The sequence below is a fragment of the Podarcis vaucheri genome (assembly GCF_965113315.1).
Source record: "Podarcis vaucheri genome assembly, chromosome: 8".
In the NCBI taxonomy this organism is placed as follows: Eukaryota; Metazoa; Chordata; class Lepidosauria; order Squamata; family Lacertidae; genus Podarcis; species Podarcis vaucheri.
Genome location: NC_138766.1, coordinates 95,540,610 through 95,567,378, shown reverse-complemented (window position 1 = coordinate 95,567,378; position 26,769 = coordinate 95,540,610). Strand labels below are relative to the sequence as shown.

General features: G+C 49.7%; 1 protein-coding gene across 2 annotated transcripts; it reads right to left on the bottom strand.

Annotated features, from left to right (window-relative positions):
• FAM83H (family with sequence similarity 83 member H) lies at positions 1-25,834 on the bottom strand. 2 transcript variants are annotated; one of them, XM_082236189.1, is made up of 5 exons: positions 25,714-25,834; positions 9,178-9,653; positions 5,807-5,971; positions 4,652-4,776; positions 1-3,691 (listed from the first exon to the last, which is right to left on the bottom strand). In XM_082236189.1, the coding sequence occupies exons 2-5, from the start codon at positions 9,634-9,636 to the stop codon at positions 1,099-1,101; spliced, it is 3,342 nt and encodes a 1,113-aa protein (XP_082092315.1). In that variant the 5' UTR covers positions 9,637-9,653; positions 25,714-25,834; the 3' UTR covers positions 1-1,098. The 2 variants fall into 2 exon arrangements, with proteins under 2 accessions (XP_082092315.1, XP_082092316.1); XM_082236190.1 differs by lacking the exon at positions 25,714-25,834 and adding an exon at positions 20,278-20,295.
• Positions 25,835-26,769: the final 935 nt, after the last annotated feature.

Sequence of the window (26,769 nt, the reverse complement as noted above, 5' to 3'; positions counted from 1 at the left end):
CAATTAGGAAAGTGATAGGGAAACCCACTGAAAAGTGGGGGGGGGGGGGAATGAATGAATGATGAGCAGCAAGATGTCTAAACCAACCAAGATGGATGCTCACTGTCATATAACTTCCCAGCAAGCAAATGAGAACAAATGCCCAATGAAGGCTGGATACAGCCTTGTCTCCTGTGCAGGAGCTTTGTGGAAGCAAGCCAGGATGGAGGATGCTCAATAAATAGGGTGCCTGGGGGAACCCTGAGTGACAATGGAGGGTATCAGGATTGGGGCGGGAGGGGAAGTGTCAGAAGAAGGGTGGGGCAGAAGCAGCTACCTATGTGACGCAAAAGCCCCTGTCCTTCAGCAGAACTGTCGTCTCCTCTTCCTATCCTCACCCTGCCCAGCAGGGTCGCTTCTTCCTTCATGCCAGTGCCTGGAGGAAGCCTCTTCTGCCTTGCAATGGCGACATGTGCAGTGATGAAAGTCAGCACCCAGCCTAAGTCTCAGCCTACCCTGCAATTGCAAATGCTGCTGTTTACACAGATCCCCTTGGCACCCCCAGCCCCTCAAGTGCTTTACACAAACACACACACACACACACACAGAGAGAGAGAGAGAGAGAGAGAGAGAAGAAACAATCTCTCTGAGAAAGATCTGGCTAAGCGGTGGGTCCCCAGCGCTGGTCAAGTAGGCATCTTCTGGTGCTGCAAAGGCCGCTGTAGACTGGCCAGTGATGCTTTCGCTGAGGTTGGCACTAAGCCAGAGAAAGGCTGGATCTTAACCCAAAAAGCAGCTTGGCACCCGCCAACTCCTGACACTGAAGCAGAAAGTTTATCACAGAAAGCTGCTTTGACAGATGGTTACAGAACTCCATGTCAGCTGGGCTCCCCCTCCCCCCGACAGAGTTTGGTTTGAAGCAGCGCCTTCTGGTGCCCCTTTTGCCCCCCCTCCAGGGGCCCAGAGCCCCCCTGCCACCAGCCCAGCCACCCGCTCAACCCATTCCACAGCTGGGGGGGGGTCAACACAGCTGTCCTGACAGGAGGGCTTCCCACCAGCATTTGTCCCAGGAAAAGCGGTTCTGGACCAGAGAGGTGAAGGTGAGCAGCAACATCAGAGTCACTTTTTTGTTTTGAATGTGCCCAGGAGCTTGGGCATGAATTTGCCCACCTTCTTGTCTTTGGCATCGGGCTCACCTTCCTCTTCGCCATGCTCGTCCTTCTTGCAGAAGACCTCAAACCGGCTGTAAACCCGCTTCTCCTTCCTCATGCTCTCCATCCTTTTCAGGAGGGAGTCCCTGTCCTCCGAAGGGTCCCTCTGCAGATTCCGCCTGTGGCTGCCAAAGCTCTCCGACCGGAGGATCCCGGTGCTTCTCTCCTCAGCTCTGTGGTCCAGGCTGGTGGCCGACTTGGACAGCTCTGGGTTGCTGGAGCTTGGCAGCTGCCTGGCCAGCTCCGCTCGGTTCTTCTGGCTGTTAGCAGAAATCTGCTCAAGAATGACCTTTGTGTCATCCCGGAGGTTGCTGCTGTAGAGGACATTGGCTGTGGATGAGGGAAACCGATGCTGAGGGGAGTGGCTGCCTTTGGGGACAAGGGGGGAAGGAGCCGGCTTTGGAGACTTCTCTTCTTCTATCGCCTCCTGGAAGTCACCTTTGGACAGTCGCTTGAGGCCTCCTGCACTCGGCTTCTCTGGCTTCCAGCTCTCAGGGGTGGCGTCTTCTTCTGGCTTCTTCTCCCCTTTTGGGTTCAGTAGCTGCTTTAGCCTGAGAGATCCTTTCCTGAAAAACTCCCGTGGGCTCTGCTCCTGCTTACCGCCGTCTTCCTCTGGCTTATTGAGGGAGCTGTTGGAGCTGTGAGCCTTGGAGGGAACTTCCACAGTCTGGGCTTGTTCTGCTTTCTTGAATTCTGTCTCGGGCAGATTCTGAGCTTCCCCTTTGAAGCAAAGCTTCTCCTTCCTTTCTGCAAGAGCTCGTTTCTGAGTTTCTCCAACAAATATGAGGCTCTCCTCTGGAAGACTGGGCTTGTTCTCTATTGGGTAGAACCGAGAAGCGAGCTTGTCCGTTTTACCACTCATCTGTGCAATGGGATCCTTGCCAAGCGCGTCAGTGAGCTGGCCGGCCGAGGTGGACTCTCCAAATGCCCTATCTGACTCCAAGTGCAACTTGTAGCTGCCAAGAGAGTCTTTGGAGTCTGACACGTGGCTCTCCAAGATCTTGTACTGCACCGACTTGGTGCATTTCCTCTCTGCATTCTGGGACTCTTCCTGCAGGAAAGAGGACATGGCCTTTGTGTGACTGACGGTCGTACTTTCTGAGTCTTTGCCCACTGTCTTATACTTCTCAAGTAGCTCAGCTACTTTGGAGGCGGCGGTGGTCTTGACTGTCTCGCTGTCCTTCGTCACCTCGCTGGATGTCTGCTCTTTTTGAATCATCTGGACTTTCTCAGCCGACGTGTTCTGCTGGTCCAATTTGGCAGCACTAAAAATAAGGGATGATCTGAGTCGTGAGCTCCTCTGAATCAAGGGGTTGATCCTGCTCCTGAAGGGATCCTGCCTCACCAAAGAGGCCTCCTCAGCTGGCAGTGGGGCTTTGAAAGAGGGGAGGAGATCACTGGGGAACCGCGGGAGGGGCTCTGTGGGGCCAAGCACCTCGTTGTAGGCCTCTGACTCCATGGGCGTCGGGAGACCCTCCTCTCCTGGGTCAGACTGGCACCCACTCAGGTAGGAGGAAATTCTCCAGTTGCGCAGGCCAGCTCGGTTCTCTTGCCCTTTCTTGCCTTGATCTGAATCCTGGTCTTGGTCCTGCAGGAACAGCCTTTGTTCCAGGCTCTGCTTCTGGGTTGGGGAGGTCTGGCACATGAACTTTTGCCCCATGTTCTGTGTCCGGAATGAGGGCAGCCCAAGAGGGCCATTCCCAGCCACATTCACTTGGTCAGAGCCATGTCTCACTTCCTTGGAGGAATTGGAAGGCACGTAGTCCAGCCGCAGAGGGTAGCCCTCCTGGGGGAAACCGGATTCTACTTCCGGGCACCGGAAGCCGTCGGCGTAATCCTCCGCTTCGTTGAACCCGGGCCTGCCTCCCCTTATTCTCTCGAAGAGCCCCTGGGGCCTGCTGGCACCGTGAGGATGCTCAAACTGATACTGGTAGAACTGGTCTTTCTGAAAATGGCTGGACTGAATTTTAAAATCATCCAAATTGTTCATGAACATCTGCCTGGAAAACTGCTTTGAAGAAGCAAAGTTCTCAAAGGTGCCTTCTGCAAAGCTGTGCCTTTTGAAGGAGTCCATCTCCAGCTGCTTCGAGCGGAGAAAGCCCCGGATGGGGTCCAGCTGGGAGTTCTCCATTTCCATCTTCTTGGAATACATCCGCATCGCTGACCCTTCCAAGGTGTGGCGCAGCATGTCGTCTCTTCTGAAGGAGGACAGGAAGTACCTGTCTGGGTCAACCCTATCCATCAGCGGCGAGAAAAGGTTGTCTTCCCGGGGGAAGAGCAGGGGGTGCTTCTTGGGGAAGAGGGGCAGGTTGCTGCCGTAGGGCGCCATCCCAAAGGGTGCCATAAAGCTCTCTGGAGCCTTCATCAGGACATTGGCAGGAGGAACCAGTGGGTCTGACTGGGCAAAGAGGATGCGGAACTCCTCGTCAAAGCTGGCCACCAACTCTCCCTGGAAGATGTGAGCGATGCTCCGGTGGATCTTCTCAAACGACCACATGAAGCTGTGGAGAAGCAGGCAAGAGATGGGCACGTTACTGCTGTGAGTGGCCACTCTGCCTCGCAGGGCAGGCGCGAGATGCCTCCTCCTCCTCCTCCCTGTACCCACAGGATACTGTGGGCACCACTTCCAGAGGGTGACATCCCCTTTGTGGAACTCCCTCCCCAGAGATATCAGGTGCCAGGTTAAAATAACTCTGCCTGTGCCTTCAATGGCCTGGAATTGGGGGGAGGGCTCCTTATTGCTGCCGTTTCCCTTTAATATCTTGCTGGTTGCCTCTAGTTCCAGAGGGCCTTGAGCACTGCCTGCTTTTAAGCAGAATAATGTCTACTTGTTAGTGATGTTGCATTAATGCTGAAATTCCTTTGGATGGTCTTTCAAATTAAAAGGCAGAATATAACTATTCCACATAAGAACGTACAAAGCCAGAGCCTTATAATCTAAGGAGAATTACAGTCGGGACGGGTTGTTTGTGCGAGTCACATCCAAGCCCAAGGCCGCGCAATGAGAACTGGACTCCTGCAACAGCAAAAGGCAGACCTACTTCTGCTATTTCTCTTATGAACCCCCCCCCCATCCTCCATAAGGTCTCTGTGGGAACTGGACAGGGCCTCCCCACTGCTGTAACCCAAAGAGCTCTGGCCCAGCAAGGGGAATGGGAAATGCCTGACTCCTGCTCTGCCTTGAGAGATTCTGCCTGGACATCAGTTGCTCCAAGAGTGGATGGATTTCTGCTTGCCCTCCTGACCTAGGATCCTGGCCAGCTTCCCCACCCATGGCTGGCCCTCTCCACCCCAAGGCTCCTCCTTTGGGGCAGCTGGGTGGCCATTTGCACTTCCTCCTCCCTCCTAAGGCTCATCACAGCCCTGAATTGCCCAGGCGGCCGTCTCAGCTGAAGTCTGTTGCAGCAGGAAGGAGTCAAGCCACCTGTGGCCTCTGCCCTGCTCACCTGCCCTCCACTCACCTGTAACTCCCGCTCAGTACCACCATGCAATCCACCAGCAGGAACTTCTCCTTCACATGCCCCTTGAAGGACTTCCCGGTGCGACAGTAGTAGGTGGGGCCAGAAACTGTTCTCACCCGGAGGAACTGCAAGGCAAGAGAGGTATCAGGCAGCAAAATCCCCAAGGCAGCCACTGCTCCCAACACAGGCCGTTCAGCTGCAGGCTCCAAAGAGGCAGAGTTGGAAGGGATCCCTGGGGTCATCTAATCCAACCCTCTGCAATGCAGGAATCAGTGCGGGTGTGTGTGTGTGTGTGTGTGTGTGTGTGTGCATTGCTGCATGGTTTCCTCCACTCTCTCATGGAGCTTCTACTTATGGACACCCAGTGAAGCTGAATGTTGGAAGATTCAGGACAAAAAGAAGTCCTTCTTCCTGCAGAGCACTGTTAAAACTGTGGATGGCTTTAAACAAGGAACGGACAAACTCCTGGAGGAGGAGAGGGCAATTGATGGCTCCTGGCTGTGGCATGAAAGATGGAACAAACTGTTTCTTGCTGCTGCAAAGGTCAGGACCCAAACGGATGGATTCAAACCAACAGGAAGGGAGAGTCCAACTAAACCTTATGAAGAACTTTTTGACAGCAGAACGGATTCCCTCAGAAGGTGGTGGACTCTTCTTCCTTGGCGGTTTTTAAGCAGAGGTTGTGTGGCCACCTGTGAGGGATGTTTCAGCTGAGATTCCTGCATTGCAGGGGCTGGACTGAATCATAGAATCATAGAGTTGGAAGAGACCACAAGGGCCATCGACTGGAGGACCCTCGGGGTCCTTCTATCTCTGCAGCTCAACCATTCTATGATTCTAGAGCCACAACGGCTCCGCTTGGCCTCCAGAGCTGGAAGCAGCAGTGCTTCTGAATGCCAGTTGCTGGAGACCCCAGGAAGGGAGCGTGGCCGTGCTCAGGTCTCACATGTGGTCAACCACTGTGAGAGCAGGATGCTGGACCCCATGGGCTCCCCTGGGCCTGATCCAACAGCCAGGCTCTCCTGGTGGTCTCAGAGCTGCCTGCACTGTTTGGGGGGCTTGGGTTTGGGGGTACCAAAGGGGCACAAAATTGCACCCTGTGTCCTAGTGCCACGTTGCCCCATGGGAGCCCCTGCCCCCTCCTGCTGTGCTTACTTCCACGTAGTTGAGGTTGACTCTGCACTTGGCTGCCATGTCCAGGAAGAGCTGGGAATTCATCTCATCCAGCAGGATGTACACAGGGACCCTGCGGGCTGCAGCATCAAGCACTTCGCCCAGCAGGTCCACATCAGTGAAGACGTCCATCACTATGGCAACCACCTGGAGGGAAGGCAAAAGGGCGGGTTAACACCTCACAGGACTCTCTTTCCATCTTGGGAAGCCAGAGGACTGACTTCCTGGGAGCAGCCTCAGGTGCCCTGGCAGGGCTCAGCCCCTCTCTCCTGCACCTGCCCTTGGCCTCCCATTCCCTGGCCAGAGCCAGAGCTCACAGGAAGCAGTGTCAATAAAAGTCCAGTCACCCTACGGGGGCCTTCTCTGCTGGGCCCCTTGGGTGTGGAAGGCTTTGTTTTTGGAAATGTCAATAGCAAAACGTTAATAACAAAAGAAGGATCTATTGATAATAAGCAGTCTATACATGGAAGCAATGAATAACTGACGAGATTCAACAGTAGCCCCAAAGCTGACAGCTTTGTGCATAGCAGCCTGCCGCCCCCCCCCCCGGCCCAAAACCCCATTTATACCTAGACTGAAAAGGCCAGGAAATTCCCCTCACAGTTCTCATATATAATCACATTCCTATCTTGCTCTTCCTTCCAAAGAAGCCCAGGGCAGCAAGCAAGAAATGATAGCAAATAAACATCTCTCAAAAACAACTCTAACACAATTGCAGGCTTGGAAGAATCTCAATGTGAAAGGCTTGTTGGAAGGAGGAGGTCTTTGGTAGGTGCTGAAAAGGAGCCTGTCTTGGTCTCCAAGTTGAAGGAATTCCAAGGGCTGGGGAGCCACCACAGCAAAGGCCCGACTTCTGCATTCTGTGGAACTGACCTCCGGAGAAGACAGAATCTGCACTAGGGACGTGGCAGAGAGTCGAATCCGTAGGAGGGCTCCTGGGGTGGGTGGGGGAGGCAGGCAGGCAGGAAGGAAGAGGGACCCCCCCCTCAATAGCACATCCCTCTAGATCAGCACCACCTCCCGGTGGCCCATAACTAACAAGCCCAGCTTTATTACTATTACTATTATTGATTATGATGATTAGATTTCTTACCTTCCCTTCATCACTTGGTCCCAGGGTGGGTTACAACAATATAAAAATGCAATGTTAACGTCAGTTGAAACCATTTACAACGGATCCTTTCCTCTAGCTAGCTAGGCAGCCCCATATCTTCCTTTACCTCAGAAGCCCTTGCTTAGCACCCTCCAAATATCTGGAAGCCCTGTGTGCATGTTCCGTCTCTCTCCTTTGTAGCCTCAAAAGGTAAAACCCCTTCCTGTATTTCTGCTTTGCCAGACTGCTGTCATTTTGCAAATCTTCCCTTGTGGAGTCTTCCCTCAGCCTCCCCTCCCCTCCCCTTGGGAGTCTTCTGGGCAGCTGCCGCTGCCCCCCCGGTCTCTGAGCTGCCCCCCCCCACCCCCAAGAGAGGTGCCTCCTCACACTGCCCTATAGGGGCCTGGGAAGCACCCCCTGGCCAGCCCCAGAGGCAGCATTCGCCTGGGGAGCTTGTAGCCAGGGCTGCTGAAACAAACAGCTGTGCAAGCCTTGGGGAGGCAGAGACAAGAGAGGGCATCAGAGGAGGGACAGAGACCAGTGTTGCCCGTGGCACCCCTGCCCATCCTTCAAGGCACCCCAGGGTGCCACGGCACACTGGTTGAAAACCACTGTGGTAAGTGCATCTGTGCCCTGCTGGGCATGATCAGACTTTGGGCAAGAGGATCTGCTCTGCTTACTACTAGAAGACAAGATGGCGGTGGGGGAGAGTCAGCCTGGGAAATCTCAGGTGCAACAGATCTCACAACTTTTTTCAGAGGGAGGCTTTGTTGTTGTTAATTTTCAGTGGCTACCAGGGTCAGAAACCTCTGAATGCCTCCTGCTAAGGAGCACAGCAAGGAGTGCTGCCGCTGCTGCCGCCGCTGCTTTTTCCTCTGCTTAATGGACATGATAGGACAGGCATGTACAACATGTGAGTTAAGGGGTGTCAGCTCTTCCATTACAACACTCCTCCGTAACATTCCTCCTTTATTTATTTCTTTTTATTATTTTTGCAAAAGGTGCACATAATAGTCTTGGAACAGATCTCTGTTCTGATCTCGAATTTCACCAATAAGCTTTAAAAAGGGAAAGTGTGAGGCTTGGGAAGCATTTTTTTTTTAACAAAATAATTTTTTTTATTTCCTATTACACTTTGGGGTGGATGTGTATACAAAAAGTGGAAATTGTGGCCTTTGATTAAGCATTTTTATAACTATCCAATTTGTCTCAGTGTTTGAGCTGCCTCTGAAGGGCTTGTTGTTACTCCTGTGTGTTTATTTGAGATCAGGAGTCCTCCTGAGGAGCACATAAGGGTGGGAGTCCACTCATTTAGTTAGGACAGAACGAAGCAAGTTCCATGGAGCCTTAAGGTGGAGGCAGACAATGGGTGTGGGAGGAGGGAGGCGGATGCAAGGAGTGCAGGGGACTCCTGCAACTTCCTTTAATCACCGCATAGAAGAGGGAACTGCTGTGCCTTGGGGGGGGGGGCAGCTTGATGGAGCGCCCTCTCACTTGAAATCCAGCAGACACCGTTCCTGCTATGTTAAAACTGTTTTATTTGAGAAAGTCTTTGCACCATGAATGTTGTTCTGATGTTTTAATCTATGATGTCAATCTGTGTTTTAAATTTTGTAGACTGTATGTTTCCATTTTTAAAACTGCTTTGAGCCCCGGATTCAATGAAAAGCAGGCTATAATATTTTTAAAGTAAAAACACAAGCTTTTGGAAGTGTAGCTGATCATGCCATCTGAAATGCCCTCACGCACCACTAAAGCATAGCAGCTCCCTCCTCCTTAGCATCTGGCCACGCGGGAAAAAGAGGGATACTCATTCAACACAGAGAACAACCTGTGCAGCTTCGCTCAAGCAAGTTCCACTGCTCTCAGGCTCTTGGGCAAGTTACATGTCTCTGAGTCACACCACTTTGCCTTCTGTGAAATGGGCTTTGATAACTGGTTCATCACAGCAGCAAAGGCCACTAGGGCCCCTGGTCACCCCTAGTGCTTACCGGTAACTGCTGCCAGGTCTGCTGCCTGGCCAGGCCCATAAAGCATTCAGTGCCCTGTCTGAACTGGGAGCCAATGCAGCGCCTTCTTAAGGACTGGCAGCAGGGACATCATGGAGCCCCCAAAGGCTCAGGGCAGAGAGCTTTCACGGCAGCAGTCATGTCAGAAACTGCTGGATCCTGCCCACCTTCCCCTTCCTCCCTCCCGCCCGTCCGCCCGCCTTTGGGCTCCTGCCAGCCCTTTTCCCACAGCCCCCTTCCTGATCTCTCACCTGCTGTGCCGCCCGGATCATCCTGCGCGCTTCCTCCTTGATGCTGGGGTTGTCTGGGGGTGGGGGCTGCACCAGAGTGGTCACCTCCGTCCCTCGAAACCCAAAGACCATAGGCCAGCCCAGGTCCAGCTCTGGAACGGCCAGGTCAGAGTTCATGGGCCAGTAAGTGCCAGAGGAGCCGTCCATGTCTGTGTCGTGGGGGCCGGAGTCTGTGCTGCCACCCCCGCCCTCCTGATGGGCATACTGGGGCTTCTGGATGTGCTGGGTGATGTGCTCCACCTCCGAGGGGCAGAGGAAGTCTGGGGCGCCCTCTTCAGCCAGGAAGCGGTGGTAGTTCTCCTCCCCGTCCTCGGCCAGCGTGTCCAGAGCGAGGCGGTAGTACTCCTTGTAGTGGGGTGGGAGGTAGTTGGGGTCCAGGGGGTTGTCGCCCTGCGAAGAGCTCTGAGACCGGCGAGCCATGGCGACAGATGGGGGCACTGCGGAGGGAAGAGGCAGCCGTGTCACAGCAGAACAGGCCCAGGGCGACTCACAAAACGTGCCACCGTCCCCTCCCTCTTAGGGTGGGATCCTAAGAGCAGGACAAAGAATTCTGAAATGGGTCCGTATCTGCTTTTTAGGTAACTATAATTTTGGCATAATTCCACGAGACAGATATTTTACTCACAGAAAGGATGACCCTCAGTCCCCTAATCAATGACTTGGCTACTGTTTCTACACACTGTTTGCAAAACTCAACAGGGAGTGCATCTGGCCACAACTACGTCCCCGTTCAGCTCCCTGGCAATTCATTTATGCTATTTTTAAGATCTGTATCCTAATTTTCTTCATAAAATAAACTCAAAGATGCTTATAAAAGCCATAAAGTACATAAATGCATGAATGCCATAGTACATAAAATACATAAAAGCCATGAATGCACCTTATGCATACAATACACGGAGTTCCAAATTACTAAAATAATTTTCATTCATAAGTACCAAGAGCAAGATATAAATATTCAGTATAAAATGGGGATACAGCTTGATGGGAGCATTGCAAGAAGTTGGACTGGATGACCCCTGGGGGTCCCTTCCAACTCTAATGTTCTGTGATTTTATTATTCTATCCTGGATGGTATGGAGAAAGACGAGGGCAGAGAGCACATCTCCCTCCCTCTCCTAATCCAGCATCCGGCAGGATCACCCATGACGGAACCTCCCAGCAGGGGGGAGGCAGCTTCCTCCAGTGTAGCCTGCCCAGGAGGGGCAGAGGGGCAGGCCCAGGTCTCGCCTGACACAGGGGCTCTTCCTGACTATTGTGCATATAAGCAAAACCACACAAAGCCAGAATGGTCCTCATGGGAGGCAGAAGAAGCTCTGCAACGGAACTTGAGTCGAGCATGGATATTAAAGCATTTTAGATCTTAAAAGGAAAATAATAGATATGAAAAAATATATGAATGACAATGCAAAAATAATTGAATGGGAAGCAAAATTTATCAAAATGCCAACATTATTGTGGAACTATCAAGTCAGATGAATGATTTGGTAACAAAAAAGTGGAATTAACAAAAATAGTCCAAGACCTTAAATGCAAGTCCCAAAATCTATAAGAGGCAGCTAAGACGACCCAGAATGAGAGTAAGGAAGTGCAAAGGGAGTGTGACAAGATAAAAAAGAGACCGCAGAACTAAAAGAAACACAGGAAGCAGCACTGGATGCAATAGCAACATTACAGATGCAAAAGAGGGGGAGGATTTAAAGATTCAGAGGTGTCCCAGAGGAGCAGATTGAGGAGAAAATTACGAAAGAGTTGGCCAAGAGGTTAGATTTGGATGAACAGGTGATGTCTCAAGGTATAGAAAAAATATTCAGAATTAGATTAAGTGTAGCTAGCCAGAGCTAATAAGTGGCCTGGTGAGTGCCTGGTGTCCTTTACATCAATTGACATCAGAGACAAAGTGCTGCAAATGAACAATAAAAGGAAACTGAGAATAGATGAAAGAGACATTGTCATTCTTAAGGAAAACCCTGTTAGCCTTTGGAAAAAGAGACAGCTACAAACCTCTTGCTGAAGCCCCAAATGCAAACTCTATAGTTTACAGAATTCCCAGAGGGTATCTCCTCCTTTTTTAAAGGAAAGAGACGAAGGTGCTTGATGGCGGAAGACACCAACAAATTCTGGAGGAAGTATTAGAAGGAAATGGGAGGGGGGAAACAACTAGTGGGAGGAGTGGACGACACGGACGCGGCAACGTCAACAGAAGGAAATTAAAGAGAGAGATTGGACAAAAGGAGTGATTTAAGCATCACTCAAGGGCGTTAATAAATTGTTTATATTGTGTATTTACTGTTTTTATTTCTGTGAAGTGAAGATACATTAAAGTATGAACTAAAGTATGAAGTATTGCCACCGGGAATGTAAATGGACTTAATGATAAAGCCAAGAGAATCAGAGTAGAACATATCCTAACTAAACAAAAATGGGAAGTGATATGGGAAGAAATTGGGAAAAATGAAAAAGAATTATTTAATAACCTGGACAGTGAACTAATCAAACAAAATATTAAAATGCTCCAGACACAATTCTCGATGATTATTAACCAAGAGATTGAATGGAAAATCAAGTTGCTAAAACATGGAAGCTTTAAGTTTGCAAATAAACCTGGCAAACTATTAGCTTGGCAACAAAAGCAGAATGAAAGGATCATAAACAAAATTAAAATCAGAGAAAAGAGTAACAGATGACCCAAGGAAATAAACAGAAGTTTTGTAAGTTTTTACAGAGAGCTATACAGGGAGGGAACAGAAAATCACGACAAAAAAGAAGAATACCTAAAGCAGAACAACTTACCAAACATTCTAAAGGAGAAAATCAGCCTCCTAAATTCTCCTATTACCGCATTAGAAGTTCAACAGGCAATTTAAAAAGCAAAATCAGGGAAGGCCCTGGGCCCAGATGGCCTACCCGCAAGCTATTATAAAAAGCTAGAAGAACCCCTATTCCAACCATTAAAGGGTATGATGAACAACATAGTAAAAACTGCCGGAATCATGGACAGAAAGTTTTATAACCCTATTTCCTAAGCAGGGAACTGATCTAACAATTGTCTTAAACTACCGGCCAATTTCCCTTTTAAACAATGATTATAAATTACCGTATTTTTCGCTCTATAACACGCACCCGACCATAACACGCACGTAGTTTTTAGAGGAGGAAAATCCGTAGGCATGCCACCCGTAGGCATTTCCTCCATAACACGCACAGACATTTCCCCTTACTTTCTAGGAGGAAAAAAGTGAGTGTTATGGTGCAAAAAATACGGTATTTGCCGACATACTTTTGGAAAGACTGAGAACGATTCTTAAATACAACATTCACGAAGACCAGGCCGGCTTTCTCCCTGGACACCAGATGCAAAATAACGTCAGAAATGTTATCAATGTGTTGGAATACTTAGAAATCAGAATTGACAAACCAGCAGTATTAATGCTGGTTGACACAGAGAAAGCCTTTGATAATATCTCATGGAGATTCATGAAAAGAATGATGCAACTAATGGAGCTTGGTGAACAGTTTTGTAAAGGAGTTGAGGCTATATACTCTGAACAGGCCAAGATTATTATCAATGGCAACATTACAGAAGACTGTGTAATAAGAAAAGGGACAAGGCAAGGGTGTCCGCTATCCCCACTAATATTCATTCTGGTAATGGAAATGCTGAATAACAGAATAAGGGACAACCAAAACATAAAAGGAATAACATTAGGAGAGAAAGCATATAAACTAAAGGCGTTTGCCGATGACCTTATTATAATGACAGAGAACCCAAAAGAAAGTTTATTAAAGGTATTAGAAACGAATTTTGGATAGACAGTACAAACTGAGAGCATTTGCAGATGACTTAGTATTGACTTTGCAGGAGCCAGAATCTAGTGCTAAAAGGGTTTTAGAACTGATTCAAGAATTTGGTCAGGTCGCTGGGTTTAAACTGAACAAGTCAAAAACCAAGGTTTTAGAGAAAAACTTAACACAAACCGAGAGAGAGAGGTTTCAGAATATGACAGGTTTAACAATGGTCAAGAAAGTTAAATACCTGGGGATCAATAAGACAGCAAAAAAAGGGAACTTATTTAAAGATAACTATGAAAAATGCTGGGGCGAAGTGAAAAAAGATCTAGAAATATGGTCAGATTTGAAACTTTCTTTGTTGGGCCGTATCGCAGCTATAAAAATGAATGTATTGCCGAGAATGCTGTTTTTGTTTCAGGCATTGCAAATCGTAGACAAGATGGATTGTTTCAAGAAGTGGCAGGGAGATATTTCAAGATTTGTCTGGCAGGGCAAGAATCCTAGAATAAAATTTAAAATATTAACAGATGCAAAGGAAAGAGGCGGATTTGCCCTGCCAGACCTTAAACTTTATTATGAATCAGCAGCTTTTTGCTGGTTGAAGGACTGGCTGCTTCTTGAGAACACAGACATTTTGGATTTGGAAGGTTTGATAAGGTCAAAGCGCATAAAGCATTTAAAAACCATATTGTTAGGAAAGCATTGTTTAATGTTTGGATAAGGTACAAAGATTTATAGGAAAATAAAACCCCAAGGTGGCTGTCACCGATGGAAGTGAAAGCTCAGAAAAAGCTCAATATGGAGGCTAAATGGCCGAAATATTGGGAAATTTTGGAACAAGATGGAGATAGATTAAAATTGCAGAGCTTTGAGAAACTAAAGAATAACTAAAGAATAAAGTGTGAGATTGGCTCCATTATTATCAGATAATGGAGGCATACAATTTGGATAAGAAAACTGGCTTCCAGGTGGAAAAATCAAAATTAGAAACAGAACTGTTAGAACCCAAAATTAAGAATTTGTCAAAGATGTATAACTTGCTTTTGAAATGGAATACTCAGGATGAAACGGTTAAATCTGCTATGATTAAATGGGCACAAGATGTTGGACATGACATAATGTTTGCTGACTGGGAACAGTTGTGGACCACAGGTATGAAATTCACGGCATGTAATGCCTTAAGAGAGAATATTATGAAAATGATTTATAGGTGGTACATGACCCCGGTCAAGCTTGCAAAAATTTATCATTTGCCCGATAATAAATGCTGGAAATGTAAAGAAAATGAAGGCACATTCTTTCACCTTTGGTGGACGTGCCCAAGGATTAAGGCTTTCTGGGATAATGTTCATATATAATGAACTGAAAAAGGTATTTAAATATACCCTTTTGAAGAAACCAGAGGCCTTTCTTCTGGGCATGGTTGACCAATCGGTGTTAAAGAAGGACAGAACTTTCTTTATGTATGCCACAACAGCAGCAAGAATACTTATCGCAAAATATTGGAAGACACAAAATCTACCCACTCTGGAAGAATGGCAGATGAAGGTGATGGACTATATGGAATTGGCTGAAATGACCGGCAGGATCCGAGATCAGGGGGAAGAGTCAGTGGAAGAAGATTGGAAGAAATTTAAATATTATTTACAGAGACATTGTAAAATTAACGAACTTTAGAATAATGTTGGATTAAATTTAAGAGGTTTCTAGCTGTAATGGGTTAAAAGAATATGAAAAAATGGGTTTATAGAAGTAAAATTTCAAGATCATAAAAATTTAAGAATAAAGATTTGGGTAGGATAAAGAGGGAAACAAATTGCTGAGCTAATAAACTGAATTGGAATACAAAAAAGAGAGGTATGAGGGGGTCCAAGAAACAAGTAAACGAAAAATAATGGCTGTATTTTTTCTTTTTTTGTTTGTTTTATCCCTTTTTTGTAATGTAAAAATCTTAATAAAAATCTTATAGAAAAAAAAAAGAAACGAATTTTGGGTAGGTAGTGGGGTTCAAATTAAACAGTTCTAAAACAAAGCTCTTGGTCAAGAATCAAACTAAACAGGAAAGAGATGATCTAGAACAAGCATGGCCAAAGTCCGGCCCATCAGTCGACTCAATCCGACCCCCATAACTTAGGGGTAAAATGGTAAAAAAAGCTCAAAAACTTAACAACTTCAATAAAAAAAAAAAAAGCTCAACAACTTTGGTTGGCCTTCATGCATGTTACTTCATCAAATCTGGCCCTCTTTGGGAAAGGTTTGAGCACCCCTGATCTAGAAAATGTCTCGAACTTGAAGATCTGCAAAAAGAGAAAATATTTGGGAATATGGATCTTGGCAAAAAATAATAACCTATTTCAAGATAACTACACAAAGACCTGGATGGAGATAAAAAGAAATCTAGAAATACAGAGCAGATTAAATTTATCTTTCTGGGGGAGAATATCCTCCATTAAAATAAATGTTTTACCAAAAATGCTTTTCTTATTTCAGAAGATTCCTGTGATTGGGGAAACAGGCAACGAGACATCTCAAGATATATCTAGCAGGGGAAAACCCCCAGGATTAAACACAAATTATTAATTGATTTTAAAGAAAGAGGCTTTTCCCTGTCAGATTTGAAACTCTACTATGAGGCAGCGTGTCTCTCCTGGATCAGGGAATGGTGTATATTACAAAACACAGACCTCCTAGATATGGAAGGACATGACAATCACTATGGCTGGCATGCCTACTTAAGCTACGATATGGTCAAGGTACACACAAAAATTTTAAAACCACATTATAAGGAAACCCCTATATATGATTTGGGCAAAATACAAAAGTCTGCTCAAACCTAAAAATCCATGTGGATATTGCCCCAGAAGCACTGGCAGTGAAGAAAAAAAATATGAAAGGGAATTGGCCAACATATAAAGTATTGTTAAAAGAAGAAGAAAATCAGTTGAAATTTTAAAAAATCGAAGAAATCAGGGCACACCTGTCAGGTTGGTTACAATATCACCAACTTCATGAGATATTTAAACTCAACAAAAGAAATGGCTTTGAGACAGAACCCTCAGGCCTGGAAAAAGAACTGAAGCTCTCTCCAAAATGGACCGACTCCTCCTTGACTGGGAAGTCAAGGAAGAGGAGGCAAAATCAGTAATGGTTAAATGGGCTCAAGACTTTAGTCACAACATCCCTATGGATGCCTGGGAAAAACTATGGAAGGTAGACATGAAGTTCACCGCATGTTACGCTTCAAAATAATATTTTATGAAGATGCAATTCTGCTGGTACTTAACACCACTAAAATTATCTAAAATGTATAGAAATACCTCTAGTAAATGTTGCAGATGTGGGGAAGTGGAAGATTCAATGCTATACATATGTGGTGGAACTGTAAGAATATAGAGGAATTTTGGGATGTCATTTACAACAAGCTCAAAAAGATGTTTAAGGTTTCCTTTATAAAAAACCCCCGGAGGCTTTCCTCCTGGGGATACGAGGCACAGATATACCTAAAAAGGCAAAGGAAATATTCTTGTACGCCACGGTAGCTGCAAGAATATTAATCGCCACAAATTGGAAAGGAGAACTTGTTTTGAAAATTAAGGAATATTGTAATAGCATGATGTCAATGGCAGACCTTTGAATGACTTCTGTGGTAGGGTGGATAATGATTAAGGAAAATTAACAAAAGAAAATGAATAGTGCATTAGATTGAATAAGCGATGCATGATGGGGTGATGGGAAGTCGCTATAGATGTAAGAAGAATTCAATGTGATTTGATTTAATTACCGGTACTACAACTGTTTTCTTTTTTCTGGAAAAAACTTTGTTGTTTCTTTTTAACTTCAATAAAGCAAAAAAGAAGTTAAGCAGCGACTGGAATGGTTCTCCCTGACCCCCCCCCAGTCATCCCATTCTGGAGGCCTCTGGCTGCAGCAGCCACTGGGGCAGCAGGTCTCAAGGTTGAGCTTTCTTTCCTCCTTGTTCCTAATGGAGCTCTTCCTTCCCCCTTCTTCCCAGGCAGTGAGAAGGGCGCCATTTTGTGGTCCACCTCAGGTGTTTAAATGTATTGGGCCAGCCCTGCCAGTTGGGCCATGCTGCCCCCTGTGCCCACCAGGGGAATGGGGAGGTTGCATGAGGACTCCTGCAAGCTCTCAGTCAGCCCTTCTGGATGGGGTGGGTGGGTTTTCCTGCTCTCCCACCCCTTTTAATGTGTTATTTTAATTTTCTGCATAAAGTCGTCATTGTGTATGAAAAACCAGCATAAGGGGAGATCTGGCTGTATGTGAATTACAAGAGAGAACTCTGGTTGGCGTGTGAGTCCCTGGGGGCAGGGGGTGAGGGCGGGTGTCCAGCGGGGGGGCGCCACCACCAGCCCTCCTCCTTCACTGGTGCCTCAGGTCCATATTTCTCTTCTGATCCGGTTCAGAGTTCTGCCCCTCCCACCCCATTTCACTGCATGCTGACGCTGGCATCTCCTGCCATATACCAGGTGGGGTCTGTGAACGCCCCTCAAGGGCAGAGGTCCATATTCTAGCGTCCTGTCCTGGTCCACACATCTCAGAGCCACACTTCTGACAGTCCGTGGGGCTCCCAAGGCTTCCCAGACTGGAAGATGCAAGGCAAACTGGTTCCCTGACTGCTCCATGGAGAATTTGTGGGGCCCATTTGGACGTCACAGCACTGAGACAAGCACAGCACAATTTTAAAACTGGAAAGTTAGGGGGATGAGATGGAGTCCATGTCTGCAGCAACAGTCACCTTTTTTCAGCTGAAGGCAGTTCTCCATTTGCTTTCCATCACTGTTGGCTCTATTGGCCTCTGAGCACACCAGGTCGTCTACTACTACTACTACTACTACCATCATTTCTCTACCGCTCTTCATCTGAGGATCACAGGGCGGTTTACAATACTTTTGATTCTGAATGGCCCAGGGAGAGATAGGCATATAATGTTGAGATACAAATGACTCGGGGGCTGTTCCAAGAGGGTCCAGAAAGGTTTCACTGTTCTTCCAGCGAAAGTGCCCCCACCTGTCTCTTTATCTGCTCACGCCAGCTGAGGGGGCTCTTGGACATGTTCAGATTCAGCTCCTTACAAGGGAGGGAGGCAAAGGGGGGGGGTGAGGGGACCAGGTGGCAAGTTGGGAGACAGTCAAAGCCGTTTTGAGACACTTTGGGCAGAATGTCCCCTTAGTTCAGATCTGAGGACTTGAGCCCCCAATGGGAGGATCAGTAAGACACCCCCCCCCTAAGCAAAACTTCATTTGTACTGGCTGGCACTGATTATCACATGCCCCACAGGACTGCTAAATATGCCCCACAGGCTAAAGAGAAGCAAAGACTTCTGACTTCCTCCAAAGATCCCCACTGATTTATGAGGCGCTGCTTAGAGCCAGCCTCTTCTGGCAATGCACGGCTCACGTTTTGATTCTGAGGCTCCATTTCTGGTTTCAGCAATATGTGTATCGGGGAGGGGGGGATGCGCACTTTATTTGGCCAATGAGAAATGAACGTTGCTGTTTCATTAAAATTTCAAACCTTATGAACATCTTGTTCTCACCTGAACAGCCAGCTACATTTCCCCATGGCCCACCATAAAGGGGGAGAACTATACAGTGGTACCTCGGGTTAAGAACTTAATTCGTTCTGGAGGTCCGTTCTTAACCTGAAACTGTTCTTAACCTGAGGCACCACTTCAGCTAATGTGGCTTCCCGCTGCCGCCACTGTGCGATTTCTGTTCTCATCCTGAAGCAAAGTTCTTAACTCGAGGTAATATTTCTGGGTTAGCGGAGTCTGTAACCTGAAGCGTCTATAACCCGAGGTACCACTGTAGTACAACAGGGGGTGCATTCATGGTTAGGGGGCTTGCTTTTTTCTAACTAGAAGCCACGCCTGTTCTGCTTGCCATTAGCTAAAGGAAGCCCCATCCCTCACGCCTGCCCCACCTGACCCTTGCCCAGGGTCTCCTGCCCTATGCCTTGCCCACCTCAGCAGCAGCCCCAGGAGCCCAAAGGATGATGACTTGACTAGTGAGGTGAGGCGAGAATATGCTCCGGAGAATATTCTCCATAAACTATAAATTCTAATGTAAGAACCAGTTTTACACCCCACATTTTAAAAATCATGAAATAATAAGTCAAGCTGTGATACTGCCAGTGTAAGTAATGAATAATGATTTTTTAAAATTCAGTTACATTACTGAGCACTTTGTCATTCACCATTGGCAGTTCTGAAATGTGAGCTACAGAAAACATTTTTGTTTGTTTTAAAAATGCTATTCATTTAATTTGGTGAACATTTTACCGGTAATTCGTATGTATTTCAACCATATGTAATAGCCTTTTTTTATTTTGGTGTGACCTTATTCTTAGCAATTCTTGGCCATACAGTGACCATACATATTTATTTTTTACAGAAGGTAGGTTTAATGCTTTATACACTTAAAGTACCTAGGCCTATGTGTAACAGCATGTGAGGTGGCCTTGATTTAAACAGTTGACATTTCTATATTTTTATTTAGTGCCAGTAACTGGTTTTTGCAGTGCCATTCAATGGTACATGGTGATATTTATCAGAGACTGACATACTGAAATATATTATCATATAATGATAATGTATTTAATGTCAATGGCTTCTTTTTTATATGTATGCATATAGTTTTATTTAACAAGCTGTGTTTTAGTCACCAAAACAGTTACTGTGTTAGAACTATCAGAAGCACAAGAGAGCCTATTACTGAATTTACTTGTATCAAACCTTAACATGCCAATTGTATTTTTTGACTTGTCCTATAACATGTTCATGTTCTAATGGAAGAATAAAATATGATTTAACTACTGAGTTTCCTCATACAAAACCTTAACATGACAATTACTGGTGCCATCACCTTATTATATCATTTTCAAAGCATTAAAATGAATATTCTCCTATTTTAAATGAAAATTCACTAATATTCTCATTGATTGAGAATATTCTCAAGAATATTCTCCAAAAGATTATTCTTGAGAATTTAACATCACTAGACTTGACCAACAGCCCATTGCTCATGCAGCGGCTTCCCTGGCCATGCACTGGCCAGCTGCCCCCCCCAAAAAAAACTCCTCCGTTCCTTTCCTGTGTTCCCAGAAGCCTCTCAGACCTTGCCATCTCCAGTGCACTTAAGACTGGGAGCTCCAGGTTTTCCTCAGTGCTCAGTGTTGCTGGCACTAAATGTACACCCCGCGAGAAAGGAGGGGACACACAAAGCGCAGCCCCTCCTGATTCTGGCTGCTCACCTTCCAGCTTGCCAAGAACAAGAGGAAACTGCTCAGCCCCAGGCTCTTGGGGGAGCCAAGCCAACGCCGAGCGTTGAAGGCAAGCTGCAGAGGTGCCCTGTGCCCACCGGAGGGGACCCGCCTGGCTTTGCTGACTGGGGCCCCGCTGGCCTTTGGGCTTCAGGACAGCTTCCCTCAAGCAGAAAGTCTCCTTCCGCCCCTGGCTTGGCCACCTGCTCTGGCAAGTGATGGTCGCGCAGTGGCAGCCCCTCCGCCAGCCCCAGAGCCCGGGCTCTTGCCAGGGCTCTGGAGCTCTCCTTCCTGTCCCGGCCTGCACCGGCAGGGCCTGTCGCTACGTGCTGCAGCTGCCGCGGCTGGTTCCCAGCTCCACCGGGTGCTCCCTTGCGAAACTGGCTTGGCAGCTTCTGACACACCCAGGTGCAGGGAAACTGAGAGAGAGGGTGGGGCGGGGGGAGGCAGCCCTTGGCTGGGCCCAAGCGCAGCCAGAGAGAGGATCGCGGGAAGCCAGAGGATGGCCTCCCCTCACACCTGCCTCCAGGGGTGCGGCTGGCTGGCCTCAGCAGCTGGGGGAATCTCCTTCTTCAGGAATACAGGCTGCCTTGGAAAGGCCAACTTGCCAGCAAATGCCACTGCCCCACAGAACACAGGCGGGCACCTGGTGGCCGGAACCCCCCCCCGTCCCAGCACAGCACCCAAACGCCCCCCTCCCAGGTGAGGGTGGTCCTGGCCTTGAGCTCTTCATCTGAAGACGAGACACAAGGACATCAGGCCAGTGGCCCATCCAGGCCACCATCCTGCTCTCACAGGGGCCAGCCTTCTGCCCTTGGGCTAGGGACACGGTAGGCATGGGGTGGGCAGCTGCCTCGCCATCCTTCCAGCAATACATGTGCCAGGGCTGCCCCTGGGAGTGCGAAATTCAGCGCCCTGCTCTTCCTCCGAGGCAGGAGGCCAGGGAAGCACGTCTGCCTTGCTCTGAGCAGGGGGCTCATGGAGCGCCCCCCCCCCCCCGCTGGGCCTTTCCCCCACAAACACAGCCCTGCATTCCTCTGGGTGCTACGTCCTGTGCAGCCACATGCTCTCCTACCCCTCTCTTAGAAATTCCCCCAAAGGGGGGCAGAGCCCCACTTCCCACCAAGCAGGGGCGTGATGGGCAAAGGGGGAGGGGATGCCACAGGACTGTTCCAGACCCTCTTACACGAGGGTCTTGGGGAAGCAGCTGGTGGCCAGACAGAGACCCCCTCCCCCCGTGGGACAAGCAGACCCCTCTCCGCCTTCCTCAGACACGAAATGAGCTCACCCAGCCCCTCTGAAGCCAATGGCCTAAGCGGGGCTTTGCTTGGGTGCCTGCATAGAGGGAAGAATTATCCCAAGGCCACGTTAACCACAGAGTTTCCAGGCAGCCATGACACATATAACCTCTCCATTACTTTAGAGGCCTCCGCCTACATTCTGCGGACACATTTGAGGCTTCACATTTCAAAGGCTGGTGCAGAATTTGGCACCTTAACCTCCTCAGCTTTGGGTTTAACACAACAAGTTGCTAGTCCCCAAGGAAACGCGGGCTCTTATGAACAGGGTGCACACTTCCCTCTTGTTCTGGGGCTGAAGGGGCACAGTCTTGGTCACCCACCAGGCCACACACACCCAGGTGCCAACTCACACTGGCTCCTCCCACCCAATGACTGAGAGCAGCCTCCTGGCGGGTGGTGGGCAAGGAGTAGGGGGCCAGGCCAAAGTGGGAGCCCTTGGCAAGTTCCCTGTAACGTCGGGTGTCCCTCCTTTCAGCTCCTGATGCAACCAAGAACCTGGCCAGCAAATAAATAAAGCCACAGAGGACCCTGAAGAGGAAGCAGCGCTCCCAAAAGTGGATTGCCCAGCTTCTCACCAACAGCAGATGAGGCAGCCAACCTGCCTTTGCCTCGGTCACCCCACTCTTATAAGACAAGACAAGCTCCTCTGTGCCAATAAACAAATACAGCCACCTGGAGAGCTATAAATGGAGGGGGGGCACTCCCTCATGTGCAGCTGGAGGTGGGCTGCTAGCAGGACCAGAAGGCAGCCCTCTTCTCCCTGCCTGTGATTCCCAACAACTGGCCTCCTCCTCCTCCTCCATCCTCTTGTAAAGCCATCCAAGTTGGTGGCCAAAGCTACACCTTGCAGGAACCCATTCAATACTGCGATGCAAAAAGTACCTCCTTTCGTACGTCCTGAAATCTTCCAACATTTGGCTGCACTGGACAACTCCAAGCTCCAGTTTTAAAACAGATGAAGACCTCTCCCTATTCACTTCCTCCCAATGCACATAATTTTATACCCCTTGTTCAAATCTATCACTACTCCCCCTTCGCTAGAAGGCCCCAAATATTGCAACCTTTCCTCCTAGAGGACTTGCTCCACTCTTTTCTTCTCTTTTCTTTTAGAATATTTTTTATTAAGTTTTCAATTTTACATTTCAAAATAAACATTTTACAAACTTCAAAATATCCAAAGACTTCTCTTCTTCTCCTTGCATGGTTCATTTTACATATCATATGTTCCTGCATATTTTACTATAACCATTGAAATCCGTTTTCCACTTTTACATCAATCAAATATTATATACACTGTTGAATTTCTCTTAATGCTGCCTGCGTTTTCAGCTGTGTAGTTATTTCCCATATATTCAATAAATGTTTTCTACTCTTCTTTAAATATATGTCCTTCTGGCTGTCCTATTCTATGTGATAAATCTGCAAGTTCTGCGTATTCTATCATCTTAAGATGCCAATCCTCTTTAGTTGGGACCTTGCTCACTTTCCATTTTTAGGCTAACAAAACATGGGCCGTAGTTGTTGCACACATAAATAACCTTTTCTGACACCTAGGAATTTCTGTCTAGATTATTCCCTGTAAAAAGGACTCAGGTGTTTTTTTTTTGGGGGGGAAATAATCTTAAACATTTTTTCAACTCATTATAAATCATTTCCCAATATACTATTACCTTTCTACATGTCCACCTCATATGAAAGAAGGTTCCCTCTCACCCCACTCTTTTCTGAACCTTTTCTAGTTCCACAATATCCAGTTCCACAAAATATCCTTTTGACTACCTCACAACACAATCCTAAAACGTTACTTTTAAAAATTGAAATTAAAAACCAAGCATAAAACAAAATCATCACACAACACATGTATGGAATACTGGTGTGGAGCATAGACAAAAAGGTGGCCAAACAGATCTGTAATACATTCTAGACTTTGGGTCTAAGTGGTACCTTGGTTTAAGAACAGTCCGGTTTAAGAACAATTTGGTTTACAAACTCCGCAAAACCGGAAATAGTGTCCCGGTTTGTGAACTTTACCTCGGTCTAAGAACGGAATCCGAACGGTGGAAGCGGCGGCGGGAAGCCTCATTAGGGAACGCTCACCTTGGTTTAAGAACGGTTTTGGTTTAAGAACGGACTTCCGGAACCAATTAAGTTTGTAAACTGAGGTAGCACTGTACTAGAAATTATAACTAAAAAAGTTTAAAAACCCATAGGGGGACTCTGTTTTCTAATCCGGCTACACAGGAGATGGCAACTGCTATGTTGGCTCCCAAAGAAAGGGGCACAAATGCAATGGGGCAGAATGGGGCCTTCCAACCAGTCAGCTCAGGTTGGCTCCAAAGTGTGCATTTTGCAGCTCTCACCAAGACAGAAAACTGGTGTTAACTTCAGGCAATGGCTCCTCTTGCGTGACTCTCCCCCTGCCCGTGATAGTCTCTGTGGAAGTCCTGCTCCAAAATGCATCTTGCAGGGGGGCGAGTGGGAGGGTCTTGGGAGCAGCCCCAATGCTCAGCCCCAGCCCCCGTCTCTGCTCTCGCCTGGGACGACTAGGACACTTGCAAGCAGCTGGTGACCTCTAGAGCAGGCTGCTCAGTTTGGCTTTTCTTATTGGTTTGTGATTGTTTTTCTATCATTATACCCATTTCTTGTTTCAATTCAAAAATTAAAAGTGTTACACAAAAAGGGACTCCACATGGACCCCTCCTGATGGACGCAATACCACACTGGACTTGTACATCTGAAGAAGTGTGCATGCACACGAAAGCTCATACCAAGAACTAACTTAGTTGGTCTTTAAGGTGCTACTGGAAGGAATTTTTTTATTTTTTCAAAAATTAAATTACTCAAGACACCACTACGGTGGGCCCTGTTCATTCAAAGTTAGCCAAAGCAAAATGATGTGGGGGGGGGGGGAGAGAAAGCAGGTGAGGGGGCTTCACAGGTGCCTGCAGCAGGCAGCCCCCCCTTCTTCCCTCCTCCTCCATCTTGCAAGACAGACCCACCATTCTCCCACTTCTCTGGCTAGAAGCTGAAGCCCAGGTAAAGTGTGTGTGTGTGGGGGGGGGGGTTGTTCAGAGGAACACTGGCCTGAAAATGTTTTGGGGAGCCCTGGCAAGCAGAGGGGGGTCCGATGACCCCCAGGGCCAGCTTTGCTGCTGCTCAGCCAGGCTCTGCTGGCTTGAGGCTGGACAGGGGGGGGGGGCGCACCCAAGCGGGCCCACCTGCCCTCCTGCCGGGACAGCTCCTGCCCTGGAAGTGCGGAGGCCAGGAAGGAAGGAAGGAAGGAGGCAGGCAAGCAAGCAGTTCCTCCTCCTCCTCTTCCTCCATAGAATCGTGGTTGGGCCGGGAGCCCCAGGGTCATCCAGCCGAGCCCCCCGCCCTGCAGGCCTCACAAGTCCAGCATCTCGGCCAGCCCCCCCCCCACCTCCGCTTCCCGAAGTGCCGCTTGACCCGAAGTCGGCGGAGAGAGGAAGGCGCTGCGCGGAGTCCCGGCCGAGAAGCTTTGCGGCCGCTCCCGGGGAAGGGCAGGCGGGGCGGCGGCGAGCTTCGCCGAAGCGCGGCCGCACCCAGCTCGCCGGGCCAAGCACCTGCCGGAGCCCGGCCCCGCACAGGCTCCGCGGTCGCCGGGCCCCGAGGGGCGAACGAGCCAGCGCCGGCCTGCCCCGGCACGCCGAGCCGCACGTGTCGGGACAGGAGCCGGCACTCCCAGTCGGCCCGGGAACCTGGCGCCCCTCCGGCCTCCCGGGACCCGTCGCCTTGCGCCCGGCGGAGGAGCCCCGACAGACCAGCCCCGCGGCAGGCGGACGCTCCTCGGCCCTGCCCAGCCCCCTTCCCTCGGCCCGGGAGGGGGGCGCACACCCCCGCGCCGCACCGGCCTCCTGCTCCCGGCCTTGGCCCCTCGAGAGCACCGCCCGCCCACCCGCCGCGGACCTCGGCCCGTCGCCCATGCCGCGCGGCCCCGTTTCCCCGACGGCGAACCGAGACGCCGCGAAAGAGGGGCCCGGGATCCCGGGGCCAGGCCCTTCCCGGCTGCCGCTCGGGTCGCGGCCCCACCGGGCGAGCCCCCTCGCCGGCCCGCCTGCTGGAGCGGCCCAGCGTCCGACGGCCTCGTCGGGGGCGCCCGCCTTACCTTGCCAGGTGAGCCGGGGCAGGCGCGGGTCCTCTTTCCGGCAAGCGGGCGGCGCTGCCTCTCCTCCCGCGACGCCTGATTCACCTCGGCGCAGGCGGGAGCCAAGCTCCACCCAGGGCAGCCGGGGCGCGGAGCAAAGTTGGCCGGCCAAGTCGGCCCGAGGGGAGAGAGAGAGAGATAAGGCGCGCCGCCCTCGCTCGCTCGGCACATTCCTGATGCGCCGCCTCCGCCTCCCGCGCCTCCGCCCTCGCCTGGCCCGCCTTGCCCTGCCCGGCCCGCCCGCGGGGGACGGGGCTTCGTCGCGGGCCCTCCCGCCTCCTCCGGGGACCCCTCAAGCCGGGCAGTCCCTGAAGGGGAAAGCCCCTCGCGCGCTCCTGCCTAAGTTAGGCTGTCCTACAGGGAAAGTATTCCCACGTAGAAAGACGCGTGTCGGGCTCCGGCGGGGCGTCTCAGGGCGAGAGCACCCACGTCGTGGGGAGCCAACAATCCCGAGGCTGGGCGAGACTGCTTTGCTCGGAGGACGAGGAGCCTTTGCGAGGCTGGGGGGGTGGGCTAGATGAGCCTTGGGGTCCCCTTTCACGCGCCCAGCGTCCCATTCCACGAATCCTTCCGAAGGAGACTACTTGCAATGTCTTTTTGTACTGGTTCAGGATCTCTCCTGCGGGCGAGGGGCTGGCTCGGCGGCACGTCGGCAGAGGCAGCAGCCGGCCGGCCGGCGACGCCTTCCCGGGGCAGGGGATTCGAGCGGGGCTGCCGGGCGGACCTGCTCGGGCTCCGTGACTCACCACCGGGCCAGCCCCGCCCCGCCGCTGGGGCGCCCGCGGGCGGAGCCGGCGCTCCTCGGCCTGGGCAGCAGGAGGCGCCCTTGCGCCGGCGAGGCAGGCGGGCCCCTCCGTCCGCCAGGGCTCGGGCTGCTGCCGGGAAAGGGCCACGACGGGGCCGGGGCAGGGTCTCCGAAGGGCCGCTAAAAGGCGCCTCCCGCCGCGCAGCCCCCAAGCTCGGAGGCCCCGCTTGGCTCGCGAAGGGGCTCCGCGGCAGTGGCGTCGCGTGGGTTGT